We start from the raw sequence: 19,458 nt of genomic DNA on the forward strand, positions 1-19,458 counted from the left end.
TGGCAAGCCCCAGCCAGGGGCTTCGCGAGGTGTGCACCAGACTCCAGGGGAGCGGCCACTGCTGTTTTATTGCAACCCCGCGGAGCATTCGGCCAGATCTGCTTGGTTTGCCACTGAGGGCTGAGGGCAGGGGCAGCGGGGCAGCAACCCAGACGCCCAGACCAACATGTCCGATACTCATCTGCAGATGGGTGCCGCCAGCCATGGCTGGGGTCTCTCCCTAAGATGCCTCCACTGGGTCCTGGCGCGCAGCCCTCCTGGGTCTGCGGGCTCACAGAGGGTGGGGAGAGCAGCTGACACCACGGTTTCCACCCATGCCTCCAGCTGGAGCACTGGACCGAGGGCCAGGACACGGCAAGCAAGTTTGTCTTTTAATAATTTGGTGACAGTTTAGCAGCCAAAGGGTATTCATGTCAAGGGGGCTCATGATTTTTCATTTGCTTTTGAGAAAAATGGGCTACGAGCACATCTCAGTCCCTAGTATCAGGCAGGAACAGCAGAGTCTGCAGATGTGACAGGAGAAAGACCGGCAGGAAGGGGTCAGGAGGAACGAGGGCTGGGAGATCTAAGACGAACTGCAGGGCTGGCAGGTTTTTAATTTTTTTTAAAAACAACTTAAAAGTCCCCAAAACTTGTGGGTCAAAATACAAGAATGTGACATTTTAAATGGTAACACACACCCATTTAAGCCTTTTATAAGATACAGGGGAACTTTGTGCTTCAGTTTCTGCCGGTGTGCACCAGTTCCTGCTGGTGAAGGTCAGCAGCACAGCCTTTGGGTTAGTGTGGAGTCCCTGGGCCACACTGCCTGGTCCCCCTGTGGGTCCATCGATCATCAGCTCGCCCCCACCTCCACCCGGTGTGGAATGGAACCCATTCGACGCCACTGCCTTCCTTCCCTGCAGCGGTGGCAGGCGCACCTGCTTAAACTGGCATTGCAGTGGTGGCCTTAGATTCCTAAGCACGAAATCTAAGCACACTCCCAGGAACAGGCTCGTTCCTATGCGCCAAGGACTGTGAGGTCTCCGCCTCAGCTCTTCCAGCCCATGCCCAGCTGGGGGTCCGGGCCTGTCCATGGCGGCCTCTGTCCCTTCCGGAGTCCAAGCGGGTTGACTCCTGGAGTGGTAGTGTAGGGACAGCCGTGGCAGAGCAACAGGCTCCGCGGACAGTGGCTCCTTCCCAGGGACCAGTGGCCCTGCACCCCACGGCTCCAGGGACGAGCGGCCCTGCACCCCACGGCTCCAGGGACCAGTGGCCCTGCACCCCACGGCTCCAGGGACCAGTGGCCCTGCACCCCACGGCTCCAGGGACCAGTGGCCCTCCACCCCACGGCTCCCCGGCCAGGAAGCCACTGTTGCCCAGCTGTCGTGTCGGGGCGCCTGGCCCGGTGACGTTCCACGAGGCACTCTGCTTGTCTCTACTCTCATGGTTCAAAGCTCCCAGGCGCCAAGCGGTGGCTCGGGCTTTGGGAGTCCGAGGAACTCTCCTGGTTAGCAACATGCAGCTGACCCTGCGTCTTCCTGCAGGGTCTGACCCTGCAGACTCCAGGAGCTTCCAGGGCCGCGCTACCTCCCTCCATGGTGGCTGCACCTTTGATAAGCCTCCCTTGCTGCAGAGAACAGCAGGGGAAGACCCCGGGCACGCCAGTTAACCTCAGCTGTCACACGTCAGAACGGTCTTGATAAAGAACAGCTCTCCAAGCAGAGAGATTACCTGCTTATTCCCAAATAATTCCTGGTGGATACGTTCCGCACTTAGTCTGTACCTGTTAAGTTACAGCAAGTCAGGACGGCCGGTCACGCAGGGCGTCTGTGGCCGGTGTTCGCCCCCATGCCGTGCTGCTCAGAACTCCCTCGCCCTAGGTGTGAGGGTGTTGCTTTGGCCTGGATGCTGACTGGAAATGTCCCTTGAAGAGGGTCCAACAGACCAAACCATTGTGGCCATGTTTTCAGCATGGTCTCTGGAGATGGACTTAGGAGGGTAGTCGCTCTCGTTAGCACAGAGTTTTTTGGAAGAATGCCTCTGGCCTCGTCCACAGTGAGCTGGCAGAGGGTGGGCCACCTTGGCGGGGCTTGGCCAGGTTCCTCCACTCCACCATGGGGACCTCCTCCCATGGCTGCTCTTGCAGCAAGCGCCCTGCCTCTGACGGGTGCCGAGAGCTATTCAGGCTTTGCCAGGAGCACGGCGGTCTTAGGCGTTCAAGGCCCGCAATCGTGTGCAACGACCAGTGTGGATTCCTCTGGAGTTCAGGGCTCACCCTGGCCAAACCCTTTCTGCCTCAGACCCCCAGCAGCTCCCAGCTCGGCCTGCAAACCCAGCTTCGTTGCGGCCTCTCTCCTCGGCTGCTCTTGTGCTGCTCCCCTCTGCCCTGAGCCTGGGGTTGGCATGCTGAGCCGTGGCATGGCCTTCACAAGCTGAGAGTGGTCTCACCATCTTTAGAGGAAAATAAACCAAATTTAAATATGCTAGAGGCAGCATGTGACTCCCAAAGTCTGAAGTAGTGACAGGATGCCTTGTACAGAAAAAGTCTGAGGCTTACAGGATCCTTTCTCCTTCAGATGTCAGAATATCCACTTAAAACCCACATGGTGCCATGTTCCTGCTTCAGTGGCTTTGACTCAGGACAAAGTCCAACTCCACCAGGCCCAGGTTCCCTAACGACCTGTCCTCACCACCTGCTCCGCAGGGCTCCTCGAACACATCAGCCTCAGGGCCTGGGAGCCCTGAGTCCCCTCCCTGCCCCACGGGCCTACCGAGGGGCCCATCGACTCTTGCTTCCTCACCTCTAAGAAGGGCGTGGCCGTGGCACCTGCTGCTGGTCCTGCTGTGTAGAAATGAAGGGCGAGCCATGGCCTGGAGCCTCCAGCCTGCGGTGCGTGGACAGTTGGCAAAGGCAGTCCATCCTGTGTCCACCTGACTGTCCACCTGGTGTCCATTCTGGTGCCCACCTGACTCTGAAGTGACCACACCCCTCTGCCCAGGTCAGACTGCATCCCTGTGAAGATAGTGACCCTGGAGCCCTGTGGGATCTTCCACTCCTGCCACAGTGCCTAACCACAGGGACAGGAAAGGAAGAGAGGGAGGGAGGGCGAAGAGACTGGCCTGGTATGTGGCGTCCTGTTCCCTGGAAGCATCTGGAGGTGGTTGTGCAGCACAGCCTGTGAAGCTACTGCTACAGTTGCTACGAGGACATTGCTTAGTGTGCCCCTCACCCATCTGAAGCCCCACAGGAAGTCCTCAGGGCATAACTGCCTGGCTCCCGCCCCGCCCAGGTCTGCAGGTGGTCTTGTCTCTAGAAGGCTGAGGGCCACGTCCCTTGCTGTGTCCCCTTGCCACCGGGTGCCTGTTCCATGTCTTTATCCCTAGCTGGACCCAAATCCAGTGTACCTCTTCCTGATGATTCTGAACTAGTTTTATTATATGTACTGTAAGAATGACACGTTATTTGAATAAGAAGCTAATAAAAAGACAACCTTGGGTAAATCATGTAAGCCAAGCCCCGTGAATCTGGCTGTAAGACGGGGACCCCACACCTTATCTACCACGGACACAGTCAGGATTAGATAATAAGACGAGAAGCACAGACAGGGCCTGGCACAGTGCAGGTACTAATAAATACTAGTTACTCTTTACTTTAAATCAGCCTGGGATTCTCTAACAAGGCAGCTAAACGGTATTTAGTATACAACAAGATCTTAAATGACCCAAAATAAATCCACAGACTGTTGACAGATCATAAAAGGTCTACATCCACCTGACAAGGCTGTTGCTTATGTGGACTTCTTTTGAACATTTATTAAAAAAGCAAAATGTATATTCATCTCAAATATAACAGTTAAAAATGGTAAAGCAATACAAACGCCTCGTCACTAGCAGCATCCAGCTGTGGACTCTCCCTCCCGCCTGTTCTGCGCTGGGCGAGCCCGTCCTCCTGAGCTGCCCACTGCCTCCTCTCCGCCTCACAGTGCAGATAAGACCACATCTTATAAAATTAACAATTTAAGGTTAAATAAGCTTAAATAAGGGTGTTAAATACAAGACACGTCATCAGAGCTTCTGTACAGGATACGCGACCGTGGCGCTGCCCGCAGGACTCCTGGGCTCACAGCACAGTGCAGCTCGGCTGAGAGCTGATCTCTCGCTTCAGCAAGGCAACTATACAACGTGAGCTAAGAGTTAGCGACTAGGGAACACTCGGCAAGCCACTGACAAGGCATAGGTATCTTTTTAAAAATATCAGAACACTGTTAATATTCAGGCACCATTTGTTCCTGCAAATAAATAAGTCTCTAAAGTAACTGCGTTCCAACTAGTCGGACCCGCCAGGGCTTCCCCAGGGAGCTCCCAGCTATTTACTAAGCCTCCCTCTTTATTGCTATGATAATGTGGCTGGAAATAAAGCTACTGTACATCCAAAAAAATAGAGCACCTTTACCATCAGAGCGGACGTCTGACTGCGCGCCTCCGCGTCTACTTTACAACACTCACGCCGACTGGGCGCTGCCTGGCATCCTACTACCGGCCAGCACTGGAAACGGAGCCCACGCCCACCCCCTAAGTGAGCCGGTGAGCCAGAGGGGGGTCTCCGGAACGCGGCACGCCCATCTGCACGCACTGCCCCTGCTGTGGCTGCCCGTCCCTCTGGGTGATGGCACTGCAGGGGATGGATCCGCACGCGCTGCGCCTGGCGGAAGCACACTCAGACCATGCTGGCGGGGCAGGGCGGCCGGGCGGCGCCACGAGGCGCTGCTAGGACTTCTTGTCCACGGTGCTGAAGAACCACTCGGTGAACCTGCGCAGCTGGGCAGCGGCCGTCTGGGACTCCTCCTGCAGGCGCAGGTTGTCCTCCCGCAAGTGCTCCACCTCCGCCTGCAGCACGGCCTTGTCCCGCTTCTCCTGCGCGGCAGGGACAGCCAGTCAGGCCCCGCCCCGTGCACCCCTCCCCACCCTCACTTCCTGACTTCTGGGGGACCCGCCGGGTGAGTGGCCGCTGCCCTGCGCTCGCCCCGTGGTGCTCCCCCTCCCAAGCGCCCCGACAGTTGCCACCCTGGGGTGTTCTTAACCAGGGTTCCACTACCTTCCACCAGGTGGGGCAGATGGCCGCTGGTGGCTGGGAGGGAAGCACGACATGGCCGAGCCTCCCAAGCAGCCTCCTGCCAATACAGGACGGAGCCCACATGCTCGCAGTGACCCAGACGTGGGCCCTTCCTTCCCTCACATGCTATCTGGCTACACTGTACGTCCACACTGACCTTTAAAAATGTGCCACTCAGAACTGCCTGAGCACAGTTAGCAAGGTCAGCGCTGGCCCCTGGAGCCCCCAGCACCATGGCCATGGGAAGCGAGTTCCAGTCCTCCAGGCCTGGGGGACCCGGGCCCCAGAGAGGTCCTCACCACTCACTGCTGGGGTTGTCACTGATCCACCAGGCACCCTGTGGGGCTCTGCTGGGCACTGGGCGGGCCGGTCAGGGGCTGTTCCTGCCCTTGGTGTGCCTGGTCTTGCCCTCAGGCCCTCCCATTCCTGCCAGGCTCTCCTCTGCGCTGAAGGTCCCTGGTTCCCAAGGAGCCTGAGTGGCTTTCCTTAAGCTGCTGGGAGCCCGCTCTCCTCAGCCAGCCCCATTCAGCTCAGAATGCCCTCTGCCCCTCAGCTGCCAGCTCCCCACTGTCCTCAGGAACCCTGAACGCACACTCCTGGGAAGGCCAGCCCTCCAGCTCCGCTGAGACTCCCACACCGCCCCTGTCCATCACCGCCCCCAGAGTGACAGCACGTCTGCTCCTCAGCTTAGACTCTCGGTCCCCGGTTCAATCACACCTCATTCACGCCCCAGGGTCCTTGTCTCTTTACCTTCCGAAGGTCAGTCTGCAGTTGTCGGAGAATTAATTCCAGCTGGTTGACTTTCCCGGTCAGTGTGGACGGAGAGCGCTCCCTAGCAAACGGGGTCTAATTAGAAGGACTCGGGGACGTGAGCGGGGTCACCTCTGGGGAAGCTTGCCCTCAAGACCACTTCCTGTGCTGGGAGCCCATCAGGGAGACAAGTATCATCATGTCCTACTGAGAATGTCCTTGCACGGCTCTACAGAAGGCTCACTCTGTCGTCACAGAGGTTGGGAAGAAAGCGAAAGACGGAGCATCTACAGACCAGCACGAAGCCCTGGGCCCCCACGTGGACTCTGTCCCCCAGCTTGCCTTTCTGTCACCAATGTATCACGAACTCAAGAGAATGGTGAGTGAAAGAGCTCGGTTGATACAGAGGAGGAAAGGACGTCCACTTCCCGGCTACACAGTCGTGAGCACAGGACGGTGACGGGGCGTGGAGCCAGGTCTGGGGCAGGACCTGGAGGAACCTTGCCCTTGGCGCAAGCCTGGCAGCTGGAAGGCTCTGGTGTCCCTGCCTGGTGCTGCCGTGATCACTGGGCAGCAGAGGTAGACCCTGAGGCCCCTGCTGCTCCCTTCTGCCAGTGAGGCATGCCGCTGTGGGCTGGGGGGGTCTGCCTTGACAGATGGACCCGCCCGCACCACCCAGTCCCTGCCTTGGATGTCCCAGGACTCGGGTGAGCCCGGTGCGACAGACGGGGATCCACATACCCAGCTGAGTCCAAGAACTCTTTGCCGCTGCCTGGATCTGCACACAAGGGCAGCTCCTGGGCCCCTTCCAAGTCCTGCCCGTGCTGCAGATCCGTCAGGGTGCAGAAGGAGGCCACTCTCTGGTCTGGGGGTGGGGAGAAACACAGTTAGGATCGGCTCCAGGACACTGGTGTTTTTTTTTTTTTTTTTTTGCAGAGATGAATTTAGTACAAAATGAAATCTGTTTCCCCCTTAAACTCAGTTATTTCCCTGCTTGAAATAAAACAAAGGGAAAACCCAGGCAAGCTGCCGGCAATGAAGGCATGGAGATCGGCTGTCCTGCGGGGCTGTGGGGCACACACGTCATAGCCGCAGGCACGGTGAGCAGACCCCGGGTTTGCCAGAGCCAATCTGCTTTCCTCTTTCCACACCCCAAGAAGCGCCCAAGCTGCCGGCCGCATGAGATGGCGAGCTGGATGATCCCAGCCCAGCAGCGGAGCGGGGGACAGCCTGGCGGCAAGCTCCCCCACCCGGGGACATTTCTGGGACAGGCCGGCTGAGGCCAGCTCCCCTGTGCACCCCAGCCCGAGTGAGGAGCCATGCAGACATGCAGACACACGAGACACGACAGGCTGCAGAGCACCAGGAGGCCAGTCGGCCGCAGAGAGTCACCTAGAAAGGACGGGTGGTGACAGAGCAGCCCCAGTTCTTCATCTGAGTCAAGACCTGAAAGCAGATCCAAATTCTCCCATCAACAGGAACGCCGCGGCACCGAGACGCGGCCCTCCCAGCCTCTGGTGACGGCTGTGGCAAGTGCAGAGCGTGTGGAAGAGAGAGACGGGAGAAGCCGAGGGCCCAAGAGCACGCCGAGATCACACACGTCATGTCTTCACACGGTTGGAAGCAGGGCTCAGTGGACGACCGACACCCAGCACGCCACACACAGACCCAAGCGCAGGCGCGAACGCCTCACTGCACACACTTAGGAAGGGTGCGAGGGACTGCTGGAGGGCCCTTTTGTGTGGCTGATTAAGGGAAGAAGCTGTGCTTAGGCAGGCCTAGGCACTCTGCTCCCTGATGGGGCTGCTTGCCCATCTGGCTTGTGAAGGGTCATGCGCTTCCTGTTAATCAAGAAGGGCAGCCATGTGGAGGCTGCCAGGAGCACAGGAGGAAGCTAGGTCTGTGGGTGTGTACTGGTGGCCGGTGGCCCCAGGCCTGTGCACCAGGGTCATGCTGAGCCCACTGGTGACCACCACTAGGGCTCTGCCGGGGGCCCTTGCTAATGCCCGCCAGCCACCCAGATGTTCCTCAAGGAACCTTTCTGAAAATCCCACAGGTTTTGTCTTCTATAACATAAACATTCTGCAACTACACAGTCCCGAGACACCGACTGTGCTACCCATTTAGTGCCGAACATCAGAGTGTCTGTGTACAACGAATGGTAACAGTCACAAACTGCCCAGGTCTGCATGTGGTCCTGGGTGCAAGGCAGAAGGGGGCGGAGGCTGGGAGCCCTGGCTGCCGGGCAGCTCCAGGGCTGGGTGGGAGGTCCTGACTGCCGTGGTGTCCAACACAGCTCTGTCTGCAAGGGACCCAGCGAGAGAGCATGTCGCACTCAATGTCATGGGCTGTTTTCACTCCGTGGGGAATTTCACTACCAACAAATGAAAGGCCCAAAATGGTTGAAGAATTAATTTCCTGTTTTTCTAAGTGTTCTGTTGACTCTGTTCTCGTGTGTGCGACCAAGGGATCACCTAGCAAGTTCCTGTCCTCCTAATATGCCTCTCAGGGCCATGGCTACACACCTGGATGCCAAGGCCCCCACTTGTGTCAACCGTGTCAACTTTAACTGATAAAATACCCCAAGGCGGGGCTGCTCCTGGCAGCCATTCAGACATTCCTCAGGAGGAAGGAGACCTGCAGTCAGGAGGCAGGCCGCCAGCACGGTGGACGTAAGCAGGTCTGCGCCCAAGCTCCCTGTCAGCGGCCAGTCCACCTGAGGGCTCGCAGGGGAAGCTTCTGTGATGATCAACACTCAGTAATCTAGTGACAACCCACCTGGAACCCAGTGGCACAGAGGGAACTAGGAAGACAGGCTCCGGAGCACGGTCTCGTGGGCAGTGTCTCTCTCCCGTTCCCGAGAGCCAAAGGGACATGAGCATGGCTCACAGGAAAAACAGGCCACCCTTGAAACAATTCAAACCCTGCCCCAGTGACACTGTAAGACTGTTCAGCACGTTTCTCACTAAGCAAGACAGGGACACGCCACGGCTTCTGCAGGGCTGAGGGCGGACGCCTGCAAGGGTGGGCTGTATGACCACGTGCTGTGCAGGGGTGCAGGCAGGGGTGTGACCAGCAGGACCCGGGACATCCCCAGCTGGAGCTTTGCTGGAGGTAGGGCCTGCTAGAGGAAGCAGGTCCTGGGGCGTGCTCTGCAGGGGGACACTGGGACACTGGCCCTGCCTCTCTGCCTCCAGCCTCCAAGAGGGGAGCAGCTCTGTTCCACCACACACTCCTGCCATGATGTCCTCTCACCACAGGCCCCAAAGCAGTGGGTCCAGCTGACCAAGTCCTGAAGCCTTTCAAGCCACGAGCGGGCGAAGGCTTTCCTCCTCTGAAGTCGTCTGCCTCAGGTTTTCTGATGGCAGCGAATGGCCAGACACCAGAGGTTAAGAAAGCTCACTCCCTAAGCAAAGCCTTTCTAGTGATCTCTGCAAACCAGAGGCAGCTGCGGCTTTGCAGCTGCGGCTTTGCAGCTGCTCTGAAGGAATCAGACTCTGGCTCTGAGGCCCGTGCTCGCCGGGGTGCAGGACACAGATTTAACCCACCACCAGGAAGCAGCACAGTGTGCACTGGGCTTCCAGCATGGGGTGCTCTGGGTCAGTCTGTGGCCACCCGCTGGTCAGCACTGGGACCTGCCTCCGAGGAGCACAGAGAGAGCCCTGCCCTCCCCCTCACCCAGGGCACAGCGATCACCTTGGCCCGCAACAGTGTGACTTGGCTCGAATCCACAGTTCGATTCCCTCAAGCCAAGGCCATTCTGCAGCCACTATTTTCTGCTCTTTCCTCTGCTCGTGTCAGCAAGAGGAGCCGCCCGGCGTGTCGCCCTCCCGCCGCTGGCAGACACACACGTGCACCTCAGACGCGGCGGACTTGACGCTATCAGCTTCAAGCTGGCCTCTGGAACTGGAGAAGTTCTCGTCACGCTACTGCGTGAGCCAGGAAACCAGGGCGCACCGGGCACACATCGCAGCCTGGCTTCAAAGGGGTGCTCCGTGTCTTACTCCTGCTGCCACGCCTGGCACATGACATGACCGCACCCCAGTCGCTTTGGGGAGAAGGTGGTGCTTGCAGCCATGGACAATGTGGAGTGGAGGAGCACAGGTCTGCTTGGCTGGGGGTGTGGAGTCCAGACTCCACCGTCCGCCTGTCACTGTACCCCGTAAGGCTGCTCCTGATCGTATCTATGCCACAACTGCTCCAAGTCCCACCCGTGCCTCCCGATGTCTTGAAGGATGAGAGCTGCTTTAAATCCCCGGGTTTCTAGACTCCACTCTCCTCCCTGCTTCCTCTTCTGAGAGCCTGTTTTCCAGGGGCCCTGTCCATTTCAAGCCTGAGGGCGGCGGAGACTATTGCGGACACCCGCCTTGGTGCAGGGTGGGGTGGCATCCCACAAGCCTGTCTGAAGCTAAACAGACTCTAGGCTGAAAATATATTTAACATGGCTAGCCCCCCACACTGTGGCTTAGCAACACACACGGTGGAGTGCTGGGCCCTGCTCAGCTCACAGGGCTGGTGGGGCTGCAGCTGGCCGCCCCTACCCAGCATCAGGAGCTCCTTCTGCATCAGAATCCCGATACGGCTTGTGTGAAGTACGTAGTGCTTTTGTATCACAGGAACATTACACCGTAAGAGGAGTGAGCCTGGCCGCCTACGCGGTGCATGCTACCAGTTGGAGCCGTCTACACTGTGCACATTGAGAGTCAGGCTGTCCACGCTGTGCGTGCTGCGGCCCGTACAAAGGCTATGCTGTGGTGCTGCACTCGGGGCTGGAGGACCTCGCTGCACTAGATCAGCACATCCTACTTCAGGTTTTTGACTGCAGAGGGCAGCTCGCCCACCCAACGAAGGCAGCGCGCACATGAAAAGCGAGCCTGCACCGTGGCCAGCCAGGTTCCCAGCTTCCCGCGGGGCCTGGGCGGACCGGGCCGGCCTGACAGCACAAGCGTGCAGCACTGCTCACCTGCGAGCCCCTTTCCCCGACACTGGCTTTCTGGGTGGAACCTGGTTGTCTGCTCACCTCTGCCACATAGCATTTCTCTACTGAAAGCTTTTTCATTGTTATGAAGAATTTCCTGCCAGCCACTTCTTGGAAGTGAGACTCCTGGTGGAAGGTGGTACGATCTCCTGGCTGAGCGAGTCTGTGCTGGGCTTCGCAGGGCACCTTTCCATCTCCCAGAGCTGGCGAGACGTGCGTCACCCTCGCGCCCTTCACGTGCACAGGCTGAAAGCCACTTGCCGGGTCTTGGGTCCCACGTATGGGCTGCTGGGTGTATTCTTTGCTAAGCCCCCGTATGCTGTCCCTATCACACGGTCACGAGCCTGACAGCGTGCCCAGCACTTCCCCTTCTAGATCTTCTCCTGAAGGTTCGTAAAAGGTCAGAATATGAAATACTTTTATTGGATACGTTACATTTCATATGTTCTCCCATTATTCCACAATTAAAGCATTACTTTGCTTCCAAATGGTATTTATTTTTTTTATTGTTTCTAAAATCAACTTTTCTAGTTCCTCAATCCAAAGGGCATACTTAACTCCCTTTCTCATTTAATTATTGAAATGTATTCAGATTTCTCTGCATTTTTCTTTAAAAGGACTTATTCTATTTTTGAATCATTGTAACAGTTTTAATTATTATTTATAATAGAATTTTCGGTTGAACATTGTTCCTCTATTTTCTGAGTAGATGCAATTAAGTTCTTTAACATATCTTCAGACAGCTGAATTGAAATTGTTCTAATCTACAAATTAATTTGAAAAGGACAGTCATTTTACTGCACTGTTGATCCATTCCTGTCCTTACTTATATCAAGATTTTTTTCTTGGATTTACCTCACTGTGATTCTAGTGGCTTAACTTTCCAAAGAACACCTGATTCCACCTTTCTGACTCTGCAACTGTCACCGCGGGAGACCTGGCACTGTGCCAAGTCATCCCTCCTGCCTAACACACCACCCTTCGCAGAAGTGGAGCCCGTGCCCACCAGGGCCCCGGCTGACCTTGAAGCTCGCTGACCACATCATGTGGTGGACATGCCATCCCGGGACCTCCAATGGCAGGCCTCGGCACTCATAGGGCACCTCTGTGGATTCCCTGTGCAGAGCACGGTCACCCCCTGGGGACGGGGTCCTGGCCAGAGTTCCTGGCCCAAGTTCCACACTGCAGGCAAGTGGAGTCCCTGGGACACGCAGGACCCTGCTGGACTCCACCACCTGGAACAGAAGAGCCCCCAGCGGAGCCTTGACTAACCCGCAGCATGGGAGGTAACTGAGCTTCGCTGGGGTGAGCTGGACATGTCGGGGCTGCTGTGCAGAAACAGGTCACTGAAAAAATCAGCAACACTTTGAAATGACACCTAGCTAGTTACGAAATGATCTCTAAAAATTGCCGAATGTCAATGATTCCAGTAAAAAATTAAAAGACATGGTTCCAAAGGTACCTGGCTCTGTTTCTGGACTCAGGGCTGTGCTTGTAAACATTTCCAAGTGGTAATATATAGCTATTTGGAAAAAAACTGACATTCTTGGTTAAGTTTTGGAGATATATTTTTTTTGTTGTTTTGTTTTTGTACTGGGAATTTAACCTAGGGTCACTTTACTACTGAGTCACATCCCCAGCTCATTTTTTATTTTGGGACAGGGTCTAAGTTGCTGAGGATGGCCTCAGATTTGTGGTCCTCCTGCCTCAGCCACCTGAGTTGCCAAGATTGAAGGTGTGTCTCACTGTGTTGGCTGGAGGCATCGTTTCAATCTTTTATTAGAAACTTCAATCTTTTATTCACACTTTTATTAGAAATAGGTCCTAATTCTGTTAGATATACTTTTTTTGGAAACCGATATGATCACTTTTAATTACTTTACCTACTGTAACTTATTGAAGTTTTTCTTTTATTAGATCAGCTAAACTCTTGCTAGGAACAATGCATTATCTTTTCAATTTACTACTGAATTCCATTTAAGCTTTCCTCCATCAATATTACAGATGATTGTCTAATGGCTCACTGTGTATGTGTGTGTTTAATCAGAAAAGAATCCTATTATGTAAGAAGGCTGCTTTTAAATTTCAAGAAAAATTTATACAAGGGTGCCATTATTCTCTGAAACTGAAAACAATTAACTGTACACTCACTAGTTTCAAGTGGCATCTGGGACATGGGAATTTCCAGATGACATTTGCAATGTTGGCCTTGACTATTTCTTATGTCCCCCCAAGAATAAGTAACCAGTTAGCTCATTAACTGGATTCATTCCTAGGCAGTGCCTGCCACTCCTTAGTGAGGTCTTTCAATCTCTTCTCCAAGGTCACCCGGACAGGGAGCACGCACGGAGACCACAGAGGAAAGGTGCCGTGCGGGGCCGCGAGCTGGTGTGCAGGCAGGGGCTCAGGAGGCACCAGCCAGTGGCTGAGGGCCGCGCTAGGATGGAGACAAAAAGCCTCGGTGGGGTCAGGCGGAGCCCTGTGCCCAGGTCACCGTGATGGGCGGCAAGGGTGCTGTGAGCTGAGGGGTGCTCTGAGCTGGCATCGCTAGATGCACTTGCAACCGTCTGGTCAACTCCTAGTAGCGTCCATCTGCACGCCAAGTTGCCCAGGTGACCCAGCTCTTGAGCAAGGGCAGGGTCCTGTCCTGACCAGGTTAGGGCCCTGGGTGGCCAAGTACGCCTTCTGGAGGGGACTGCAAGGTCCCAAAGGGCCATGAGGGCTGCAGAGGCCCAGCCAGGGAGAGGCCCGTCCTGTGGGCACACCAGCCACCACCCAGCCTGGGGTCTGAGGAGCCTGCTGGGGAGGCAGCAGGGACACGCATCTTCTTTCTAATTTGGCTCATCTGTACTCTTTATTTTTTGGGTCAAATCTGTTAATGGCTTATCAACATTCAAGGAAAAACTGATCACTGATTTTATTATAAAATGCACTGAAATTTCACTTGCCAGGTTTTCTCTTAGACTTATTTCATTTTCTTTCTTTCCTATAGGGGTTTTATTTTAGCTTTTGTTGTGGAATCTTTCTGAAGAATAGGCAATTTAGCCAATTTCCACATTTTCTTCTTCTTAAATGTTCCTGCTAGACCACGTTTTCTTTAGGAATGACTCTGGCTGAAGTCCAGAGATTTAATAGGTAGCATCTTTCTCGTCATTGCTCACACACACAAAATGCTTCCGTTGTATTCCTTGGTTCTTCCCAGCACAATCACGACTAGAGATTTAAGGATTCCGAAGGTTAGAGCTTCTTGCTGTGTTGCTTTTATTTTTCTGGTTTAACTGTCTTCACAGCACCATGGCCAGTGATGGCCCGAGGGGCTTCCTGAACGCTGTGTGCACACCGCTGGTGACTCATCCGTGGCCGTACGGCCTGCGTTGTGCTCCTCATGCTTAAGCCTGTTGAGGCAAATGTCGTGGCTTGCACCTGCAGCGTCTCAAAGCTCGGAGTGAGGTGACGTAAGGACGGTCAGAGGCGAGACGACCAGACCATGAGAGCCACAGCCCCGTCAGGACGCGCTGGGGATTGGATTAACTGGGCAGCAGGAAGGGTGTGGCTGGAGGAAGCAGGCCCCTGGGGTGTGCCCTTGACGTGCTCTGTCCCTCTGCTTCCTGGCCACCCCCTCTTGAGCTGCTCTTTTCCACCACACCTTTCACGTGATGTCACCTCAGACCCAGAGCTAGAGCCAGCTGACCATGGGCGGAACCCCTGAAACCTCAAGTTTCCTCCTCAAGTTGTTCTTGTCGGGTCTTTGATCACAGCGACAAGAGCTGACTGAAACGGGAAGCCACACTGGGCAGGTTAATTTGTGTCTGCCCTATTGTTGAACAGGATGTAAATCAGCGTCCTTAAATTCGTGTGCCCGATGTCGACTTCAGCTCTTAACAGAAGTGAATGGGTGACACGCCGAGCCGTGCAGGTCACGGGTGAGAAGCCCCGGGCGGAGTGAGGCTCTGGGTTCTGCGAAGGTCACGGGTCTCACTTCTGAAGGCCTATTTCCAAAAGCACTGGCTACACTCACATCGAAATACCGGCCGGGGGTCTGAACCCCAGGAGGCCTTTGAGCTGCCTCGAGAGCCCCACAATGAGCGAGCCCGTGTGCAGCACGTCTCAGGCCGTTTCCACGGAGCACGGCCCGGGGGTGGGGCTCCAGAGCCTGCTCCGTGCGGTCAGGACCTGGACAAGGGCCTCAGCTTCTGCTCCCAGACGGGACGATGCTGCTGGGCCAGATGAGGCCTCTCGAGAGGGCTGAGCTCACGAGAGGCAAGGCCATTGGTGCCCTCCTGAGACAAATCCCACTTGTTCCCTGAAGCCTGCCAGGCCACAGGTACAACGGAGAGGGATGAGGGGCAGAACCGGACAGATGGCAGCCATGCTGAGTCCTGACCCCGGGCCGCTGGCTCTCTGCATCACATACAGGCCAGAGGCGCCAGGAGCAGGTGTCTTCCCTGGGGTCACCACCAGAAGCTGGGCAGGTATCCCCCAGGCACAGACAGCAGGGCTGTGGGAAGGGACCCAGCTCTAGGGCAGGAAGCTGAGGCCCACACGGAGGCTCACCTGCTGGGCAAGCGGATCACGATACATCCACATTTGTACCGAGTCCCTGAAGAGTCCAGCCTGCGAAACCCACACTGTGGCCTCCCGAGGGACCCCACCTCGCCTCACCTCACCACGCCTCAGGGAAAGACGTGGTCTGCGTCCTGTGTGAGCACACTGCCTCTCAGACAAGGAAACAGGGCCAAGAGGAAAGCCGGCCCGCCCCCCAGGCCGCAGCTGCTGTCTGCTCTGGGGTCAGGTCTTGGGTCCTGTGCCCACGGCTCACTCCACAGGTGCTGCAGTTTTAGGAAGCTCCCTGGAGCCCAAGCCTCCTCACGGACAGTGGCATACCAACACCTGACCCAGGTGACTGGACACAGACTCTGCCCCGTGCTGCCAAGAGGTCCTGCAGGAAAGTGCTCTGTGGGAGGCCGCGAGGCTGGAGCGTTTACCTTCAAACGCCCGCGCCGCGTCCACCAGGTGGGACCAAGCTAACCCAGTGGCTGTGTCTGGGAGGGGCATCAGGCCAGGATCTGCACACTTAGACTTATCCGATAAGGACCCGTCGGAGAACCAGAACTCATCTAAAAAGAAACAAAACCAGAGCGTCGGTCAGTCACAGCACAGCACTCACTACTGTCTCTAGTCAGTCACGGCTACGGCCATCCCTCCCTAAGTGGCACAGCTGCTACGTGAAACATCGTGCTCCCTGTGAAAAGCTGGCGCTAGGCTACTGTCACCCAAAAGGCTGGAGAAATGGTGGTCAAAAGAAGCAGTCCAGGAGACCACCCCGGGCAGCGGACCGCCACGTCCCAGCCATCTCCCGAGCACACGGAGTCTGGAGGGAGAGGACAAACCCTCTCCCTCCCGATGTTCACGGGTTTACTGAAGAACAAAATTGCCTGAGCCGAGCACCAGAAATTTGAGATGCCCAACAGACCAGTCTGTTAAGAAGTGCATCGAGTCCCGCTTTGCTCTAATTCGCCATCAGGGGGACACTACTTCGCAGGTCGCAGCAGTGTGGGTAGGCTCGGCCAGAAGGCCCCAGGCCTGTGCAGCGCCAGGGCTCCCTGGATCTTTCCCCTTTAAACTGCCCTCCTGGTCCTGGGCGTCTCGCCGGACAGCACCCGCGTTGAGGACCAGTTATGTACCTCCGGGTACGTTCGGGAAGGACACTCCAACAAGCCTTTCCTGAACCCGCCAGAGTGCTGCATGCAGCTGCCTGTGGACACGTCTGACTAACAAGACCACTCAAAATGATGACCACCTGGCTGGCTGAGCCTGCAATTAAGTAAGGGACACAATTACCCTGGTGCGCCTGTGATTCCTGTGCCCACATCCTTCTGAGAAGCTGTGAGATGCCTGCAGTTGAACCAAGACAGGGTCTGCCCTTGAAGGGCACCAACAACCTGTCACTCTCCTGACCAGTGCTGTCCCAGCAGAGCTCGCGCTGCGGCGAGACCCCCAACCACGCCCTGTCAAGCCATGGTGCTTGGTGCACACACACCACCTGTTTTCTCCCAGACCCTGTTCCAAGGAGAGCTCAGTGAGGGGTCTCTGTGTAAATCCCCCTCCTCATCCCAGAAAGAACAGTAACTCTGCATGTTCGAGGTGAAGTGCTGGGTCCAGGCCAAGGGGCAGGCCAGCAGCCAGGCTGGAGTGGGGGCTGGCAGGTAGGCAGAGGCTGGCTCTGGGCTGTTGGGCCCTTCTTGACTTTAGGGTCTCCCCAAAGCAGAGCTGAGGAACTCAGAGACCTTTGCTCCAGGGCAAAGCACCCCTTTGGCTCTCAAGCACCTGTGGGCTCTGCTCCAAGCAGGGTTCTGCACCAAGAGCAAGGAGCACTCTGAGCGCAGTGGTGGCAGCCACTGCTGCTGGCGAGTTCTCAGGATGTGCTGAGGGTGCAGAGGGAGGCAGGCAGGCTGGCAGGCAGGCAGGCAGGCAGGCAGGCAGGCAGGCAGGCTGGCAGGCTGGCAGGAAGGCAGGACCCTGACTTTGGGCCCTCCCATCCTCCCCACCAGAGGGGCACATCCCAGGACAAACAGCTCAGAACGCCGCTCAGGTGTGTGATCGTGTCCAGGGCAAGCGCCCCATGGCACGTGTCCCTGCCCTATGAGGAAGCCACCCTTCCCTCCAGCTCCGGGCACTTCCAAAGGCGGACAGCAACCCACAGCCATCTGCAAGTGCCTCCTGCCCCTCACCGCAGTACCCTTCCCCACTCTACCACAGCCAGGTGGAGAGACAGAGAGCACGGGAAGGCGAAGAACAGGGGCAGTGGCCACCGCCAACTCAGAAGGGGCTGAGAGGCACGGACCTGCACACTCCCTGTCTTGGCTGAGCAACTGCAGATGTTTCTATTCTGAGGCACCGAGGTTCTAGGACACGTGACCCTTTCTCTGAAGCTGGTCCTGAGAGGCTAATGTCCAGAAGGGGTGGGAGGGTGGACCTCACTCTGCCAGGTCGTGGCCTTTGCTTCCTGCCCCGGCACGACGCACATGCAGACACCACCAAGTGGCATGGGTGACCACAGGGCCTGAGACGACCTCGGTGCACCTTCCACAGCTCACAGCCAGCCGGCAGCCCCACTCCTCCACTCTCACAGAGGACCAGGAACAGAGGAGGGGCTTGCCTGCTGCCCTGCTCTGCAGCGTGCTCTGGGGGAAACGCCTGCAGAACGGGCCAGCGACACTGTGGAGCGGAAGCCTCCTCCTCTCAGGGGTTTGTCTGGAATGCAGCCCTCTCTATGGTCTGCCCGTGATGTCCTCAGTGACCATTCCACCTGCTGGGTGGGTGTGATGGGTCAGCAAGCGGTGGCTTGGGCTGCAAAGGCAGGCAAGAGATCACGAGGAAACACACAGGACACAGCAGCGCCAAGCTCCTGTGGAAGGCATGCCAGCATCAGGTGCCATGGAGGGACAGGGGCCCTGCAGAATGCCTCCTGGGCAGAAGAGCCCAGAGCCAGCAGCAGTCCCTGCCACAGGCCCAGTGCCCACACGGACTCCTGGAAAGCTGGAGGCGTGGCTCCCGAGTCCCCAGCTGGGCTTCTCTTCTCACCCCACACCTGAGATCACGGTGACCATATAAACGACAAGTCAGGGAGAGTTACCACCCCTCTGCCTGCAACACGAGCCGGCAGCGGCCTTCACACCCATGCACTGATGTGTGGCCTCACAGCCGATGGTATCTGGACACCATGCGTGAGGTGGCCACAGTGTCTGGACCCACATCAGAGCTGAGGGCAGGAGCAGTGAGACGCAGGCTTGGCCTCGAGAAGCCCAGCCCACTGCTGCGGTCTGATGGGACATGGGTCAGGGCAGCGTCCCGGGAGCGGAAGCCACAGCCTGCACAGCCTCCTGCACCTGGTGTACTGAGGAGGCCCCCTTGCCACAGGTAGCACACCTGTTCTTTCACACCCAGCTCTCGAGCCTCACGTTAGCTCGGAGGCAGGTGCTGCTCCTCTCACTGATACGGGAACAAGGTGACTGTGGGTCCTGGTGGCTCCAGTACCACTTCACACTTGGGGCGCTTCCTGGGGGCTGGCGGGGCTGTGGTGCAGGCGGGAGGTCACTGCCGGGAAGCCTCCTGGGCTGCCAGTGCAGAGTGTCCTTTGCCTCAGAGGAGAGGGGGCTCAGCGCTGCTGCTCTGCAGGAGGCTAGAAGTGGGTCCAGGCCCCACTGCCTGGGCAGCCTGCCCTCTGCCTGGGACGCTGATCTTGTGGCTTCCTGTTTGTTCAGGAGATCATGGTAGGCATCCTACTGAGCCAACTTCACTGGCCGCCATCTCCTGGTAGTCAGACACCTGAGGTTTCACCACTACCCTCCAGTGGTCACAGGTGCTGCAGGCCAGGCTGAGAGCACACACAGCAGGGTGCCTCCTGGGCCAGCACTTCCACGCTGCGTGGGGGTCCCGTTGGCGGCCCCTCCCCTGACCTAAAACCAGCAAGTACCCGCCCGGCCTAGGGACCCGTGAGTACTAGTTCACTCATCCTGAGACCCTGTGTGTGCGTGTGTAACTGGCCACTGTGCCCGGGCGCTCACCTGGCGAGCTTACCCGTCTCTTTTTAATCAGGCTCTGGGACCCCCTGTAGAAGGCCCACCTGCACCAC

The 19,458-nt window shown here is 56.9% G+C and overlaps 1 protein-coding gene across 1 annotated transcript in view; it reads right to left on the reverse strand.

The window, feature by feature from the left end:
- Window positions 1-3,606: 3,606 nt before the first annotated feature.
- Window positions 3,607-19,458, reverse strand: part of SIPA1L2 (signal induced proliferation associated 1 like 2) — a 124,900-nt gene continuing 109,048 nt past the window's right edge. Inside the window, 5 exon segments of the mRNA XM_079106489.1 lie at window positions 3,607-4,896; window positions 5,846-5,927; window positions 6,587-6,710; window positions 7,238-7,291; window positions 15,809-15,940. Coding sequence (XP_078962615.1) covers window positions 4,750-4,896; window positions 5,846-5,927; window positions 6,587-6,710; window positions 7,238-7,291; window positions 15,809-15,940 — 539 coding nt within the window. The 3' untranslated portion in view covers window positions 3,607-4,749.

The sequence above is a fragment of the Sciurus vulgaris genome (genome assembly GCF_902686455.1).
Source record: "Sciurus vulgaris genome assembly, chromosome: 12".
Classification (NCBI taxonomy): Eukaryota; Metazoa; Chordata; class Mammalia; order Rodentia; family Sciuridae; genus Sciurus; species Sciurus vulgaris.